Source organism: Procambarus clarkii, chromosome 63 (assembly GCF_040958095.1).
Source record: "Procambarus clarkii isolate CNS0578487 chromosome 63, FALCON_Pclarkii_2.0, whole genome shotgun sequence".
Taxonomy (NCBI): domain Eukaryota; kingdom Metazoa; phylum Arthropoda; class Malacostraca; order Decapoda; family Cambaridae; genus Procambarus; species Procambarus clarkii.
This window is the reverse complement of record NC_091212.1, coordinates 6,492,001-6,498,000: the sequence shown is the minus strand read 5'-3', so window position 1 is coordinate 6,498,000 and position 6,000 is coordinate 6,492,001. Positions and strand designations below refer to the sequence as shown.

Here is a 6,000-nt window from a genome sequence, read left to right as displayed (position 1 = left end):
CCAGCTGTGTGATACTAAGATACCTGGACATTTATACAGCTGCCCTGGACTATATGAAGGGTTACACTGTGTGTGTCAAGAGCCAGCTGTGTGATACTAAGGTACCTGGACATTTATACAGCTGCCCTAGACTATATGAAGGGTTACACAGTGTGTGTCAAGAGCCAGTTGTGTGATACTAAGGTACCTGGACATTTATACAGCTGCCCTGGACTATATGAAGGGTAACACTGTGTGTGTCAAGAGTCAGCTGTGTGATACTAAGGTACCTGGACATTTATACAGCTGCCCTAGACTATATGAAGGGTTACACTGTGTGTGTCAAGAGCCAGCTGTGTGATACTAAGGTACCTGGACATTTATACACCTGCCCTAGACTATATGAAGGGTTACACTGTGTGTGTCAAGAGCCAGCTGTGTGATACTAAGGTACCTGGACATTTATACAGCTGCCCTGGACTATATGAAGGGTTACACTGTGTGTGTCAAGAGCCAGCTGTGTGATACTAAGGTACCTGGACATTTATACAGCTGCCCCTGGACTATATGAAGGGTTACACAGTGTGTGTCAAGAGCCAGCTGTGTGATACTAAGGTACCTGGACATTTATACACCTGCCCTAGACTATATGAAGGGTTACACTGTGTGTGTCAAGAGCCAGCTGTGTGATACTAAGGTACCTGGACATTTATACACCTGCCCTAGACTATATGAAGGGTTACACTGTGTTTGTCAAGAGCCAGCTGTGTGATACTAAGGTACCTGGACATTTATACAGCTGTCCTGGACTATATGAAGAGTTACACAGTGTGTGTCAAGAGCCAGCTGTGTGACACAAAGGTACCTGGACATTTATACAGCTGCCCTAGACTATATGAAGGGTTACACTGTGTGTGTCAAGAGCCAGCTGTGTGATACTAGGTACCTGGACATTTATACACCTGCCCTAGACTATATGAAGGGTTACACTGTGTGTGTCAAGAGCCAGCTGTGTGATACTAAGGTACCTGGACATTTATACAGCTGCCCTGGACTATATGAAGGGTTACACAGTGTGTGTCAAGAGCCAGCTGTGTGATACTAAGGTACCTGGACATTTATACACCTGCCCTAGACTATATGAAGGGTTACACTCTGTGTGTCAAGAGCCAGCTGTGTGATACTAAGGTGCCTGGACATTTATACACCTGCCCTAGACTATATGAAGGGTTACACTGTGTGTGTCAAGAGCCAGCTGTGTGATACTAAGGTACCTGGACATTTATACAGCTGCCCTAGACTATATGAAGGGTTACACTGTGTGTGTCAAGAGCCAGCTGTGTGATACTAAGGTACCTGGACATTTATACAGCTGCCCTAGACTATATGAAGGGTTACACAGTGTGTGTCAAGAGCCAGCTGTGTGATACTAAGGTACCTGGACATTTATACAGCTGCCCTAGACTATATGAAGGGCTACACAGTGTGTGTCTGTGTGAGATGGAGAGCTTTAGGTAGCTAGGTCTTGATACACTCTGTACTTCCCCTTGATACCAGCCCGTCCTCCTAAGGTCGCTCAACGTCAAGAACCTGTCGTACTAAAGTGCTCTTATCCTAACCTACCAGAGGACCCAAAACAGAAAACGGGAGAGTGTGTCAATTTCGCGAGCCGCTTCCATTTTCTAGTACGACGAAATTTTGGCCTTAGGGAGAGTATACGTCAAAATACGACGTTCTATTAGGAGGACGGGTTGTTCACATAGTCTAGGGTAGCTGCACACATGTACCTAAATGTGTTCATAATATATAAAAAAAAATGATTTATCAGTAATCTGCAGAGATGCAATTATATCAGCGCTATCGACGACCTATCAGTTAACATCTGCCAATCAAAACCTAACCTGCTCGAGTCATCTCATACTCAAACTGCCGTCGCTATAGCTATAGCGGGACACCTCTCATATATATATATATATATATATATATATATATATATATATATATATATATATATATATATATATATATGACCCACTCGAAGGTCAGTCTGAGCCTCTTAGCCTCCTCCTTGCACTGGGACAAGCGTGAGAGGTCACTGTAAATGAGACACAGAGAAAGGTATATACTCACAGCTCGGTGGTGTCCTCGGGGATGTGGAGTGGGACCTGCGTGAAGCCCCGGTCCCGACAGTCGACGATGCCCTCGGAGCAGCGGCAGGTGTCCGGGCACAGGGGCGGCGAGGGACAGCCTGCACCTTCGTCCCTGCGGGCTCCTCCTGTAACAACACGACACGCCAGCGGTCAGTCCCTCCGTCACACGCACACACACACACACACACACACACACACACACACACACACACACACACACACACACACACACACACACACACACACTAGGAAGATGCATTAGGCAGTGATGTGGTGGAGGCTGACTCCATACACAGTTTCAAATATAGATATGATAGAGCCCAGTAGGCTCAGGAACCTGTACACCAGTTGATTGACGGTTGAGAGGCGGGACCAAAGAGCCAGAGCTCAACCCCCGCAAGCACAACTAGGTGAGTACACACACACACACACACACACACACACACACACACACACACACACACACACACACACACACACACACACACACACACACACACAAAGCTTGCCAGGGTGTAAACAGCAGCTGCCTCATTGCGGTCAGCATTAATGTATAATCATATATGTTATTTAGGACTGCTGTGGAAAGCAGCAGGTTGCAAGGAGCAACAGCAAAGAGGAACACCAAAAGTGCTTCAGCTGCTTCCGGACGCACACAACCTAACAAGGACTAATGGAAGTTGTGGTTACGGTTACAAACGCTTCTCCTGCTCACTGGATTAACATAATTTAAGGAACATTAAACATACGCCAGCGTCCAGCCATTGCCTACCTTGAGCTACCTTGAGGTGCTTCCGGGGCTTAGTGTCCCCGCGGCCCGGTCGTCGACCAGGCCTCCTGGTTGCTGGACTGATCAACCAGGCTGTTAGACGCGGCTGCTCGCAGCCTAAATTCACATATATTTGGTGAATTAATGTTGCTGTGGCTTCCTGAGTAAGCATGAGACAACCGCCCCGAGGCACAACGGTTGGGTAAGATGTCTTTTGCCTTGCAAGATATAATGGATGACAGATATAATGGATATATATCATATATCTGTGATATATGAAGATATATATATTGTCAACAGCTGTCAGCGGTACTCTTGAACGCTCAGCACCATGCAGCAGCTGCTCCTCCATCGCTGAGCATTGCTGTCATGCACTCTAGGATCTGTGCAACCGTGCAATTGCAAGGTTAAAGCCATTGTCGTATATATCACAGTGTATCAATACACACACACAAGGTGATTCCCCCCTCACAGTGTTGCCCGGAACCGCCTGAAACGATGCTAGCAACACAAGATATACAACACATCACTCAACACACAATACAAATGTACAGAAAATAACTTGCACCGACAAGGCCAACTTGGAGAGAGGACCGGGCCGCGGGGTCGCTGAGCCCCGAAATCACCTCAAAGTAAGGTAACCTTGGGTACAACAAGCCTGTTCTACCAGGCTGTCAGGACTATGTCAGGCTGGTTTCTGCGAGAAACCGTATAATCCTAATGTCACAAGACCCCGTTCGAGAAAGCTGTTGTGGTAGGCAGGTCACCGACCCACCCATTATTTCTATTAGGTCTGGTCCCAGATTCACGAAGCAGTTACGCAAGCACGTATACGAACCTGTATATCTTTTCTCAATCTTTGGCGGCTTTGTTTACAATTATTAAACAGTTAATGAGCTCGGAAGCACCAGGAGGCTGTTTATAACAATAACAACAGTTGATTGGCAAGTTTTCATGCTTGTAAACTGTTTAATAAATGTAACCAAAGCCGTCAAAGATTGAGGAAAGATGTACACTTTCGTAAGTACTTGCGTAACTGCTTCGTGAATCTTGCCCCCTCAACACCTGTGATCCCTACAACACCTGTGATTCCCTTCAACACCTGTGATTTTCTCAACACCTGTGATCTTCTCAACACCTGTGATCTTCTCAACACCTGTGATCTTCTCAACACCTGTGATCCTCTCAACACCTGTGATCTTCTCAACACCTGTGATCTTCTCAACACCTGTGATCTTCTCAACACCTGTGATCCCCTCAACATCTGTGATCCCATCAACACCTGTGATCCACCTCAACACCTGTGATCCCCTCAACACCTGTGATCCCATCAACACCTGTGATCCCCCTCAACACCTGTGATCCCCTCAACACCTGTGATCCCCTCAACACCTGTGATCCCCTCAACACCTGTGATCCCGTCAACACCTGTGATCCCCACAACACCTGTACAGCCACTGGACGCACCAACAGGTGTTACCTACCCCCACTTTGCTAAGCATCCCCCCACCCGTTGAACCTGCGCGCGCAAGATACGTAAATGTAAACATATGAACCCCTTGTGTCATTTATGGGTCTTTTTCGTACCCTCTGGCAGCACTGACACCGCTAAGAGACGGGTATAGCGTGTGTGCGCGCGCGCGTGTGCCTGCCTCGCCACTGTAAACACCCCCCCCCCCCCCGAGATCCTAGTTCGCCTGGTAAACCACTGAAGCGAGCGAGCGCGCGTGCGCCTTGTTTACAAACGTAAACGCTTAAACAAAAAAAAAATGTTTGTATCCATTGCATAAACGGACTCGATCACTCATGCCGGAAAACAAGAAGGTTGGGTAAGAGCGGACAAAGTGCCCAAGCAAGCGGTGAAGAGGGTATGGGGGTATTATTGTGCCTACACTGTGTGCCAGGCGGCTGGGTACGGGAGCCGGTGGCTGAGCGGACAGAACACTGGATGCGTAATCCTGTTTTCCCGGATTCCATCCCGGGCGCCGGCGAGAAGCAATGGGCAGAGTTTCTTTCACACCCTGATGCCCCCCCCCTCCCCTGTTACCTAGCAGTAAAATAGGTACCTGGGAGTTAGTCAGCTGTCACGGGCTGGCTGCTTCCTAGGGGGTGGAGGCCTGGTCGAGGACCGGGCCGCGGGGACACTAAAAAAAAAAAAAAGCCCCGAAATCATCTCAAGATAACCTCAAGGGTCAGCAGGTAAAGGCAGCAGGCAGGGTAGGGTCGAAGCAGGGGGGGAGGGAGGAAAGCAGGCAAGGGGAAAATGGGAAGAAGAATATAAAAGCAAGAATAGTAAAGTATAAGGAATGGTGGATGAGAGGAGTAAGAATTTAAGGTGTTGTGTGGTGTAGAACCTATGTGCTTTGTATTCGAACCTATGTGCAGAACCTATGTGGTGTAGAACCTGTGTGCTTGTTGACGCCTTGTATTCTTGTCTTGAGAGGTATCTCCCTCCTCCTCTGTACTCCTACAGTGGTTCAATCTGCCTGTTCGTCTCTGTCTTATGTTCTACTCTGTTTCTATCTGCCTCTAAAAAAAATTCAGTAATATCATATTGGCCATCCTGTCTATAACACTGTGTACCTCTCACGTCTATTTCCCACCACTGAAGAGTGTAACATTTGTTTTCATTCAATAGAAAATTAGCACAGTTTAGGGTGGAAGTAACTACACTCTGTCCCAAACCGGCATGTTATCTTGAGGTTATCTTGAGATGATTTCGGGGCTTTTTTTAGTGTCCCCGCGACCCGGTCCTCGACCAGGCCTCCACCCCCAGGAAGCAGCCCGTGACAGCTGACTAACTCCCAGGTACCTATTTACTGCTAGGTGGATGTGGATACATAAAAGTGCATTTTCTCGTCTTTGGGCCCATATTTCCATATTCCTTGTGTATAGTATTTGCAAATATTCTCAATTTTTATTTCTTTTCCTATTGCTTATTCCTGTGCTTGACTTAGCCCGGAGGCCTGGTCGACGACCGGGCCGCGGGGACACTAAGCCCCGGAAGCACCTCAAGGTAGCCTCAAGGTAGGTAGCCTCCTCTTTATTGGAGCCATCTTCGTTTTTTGTCCTAATGGCTTGGTTTAAGCATTTGTTCTCACG

At 47.6% G+C, this 6,000-nt stretch overlaps 1 protein-coding gene across 1 annotated transcript in view; it reads right to left on the bottom strand.

Moving 5' to 3' along the window:
- LOC123751064 (protein slit-like) overlaps positions 1–6,000 on the bottom strand; it is a 758,079-nt gene that overhangs the window by 53,016 nt on the left and 699,063 nt on the right. The window contains exon 8 of the mRNA XM_069308639.1: positions 2,110–2,254. Within this exon, the coding sequence (XP_069164740.1) occupies positions 2,110–2,254 (145 nt within the window). The remainder of the gene's footprint in view (positions 1–2,109; positions 2,255–6,000) is intronic.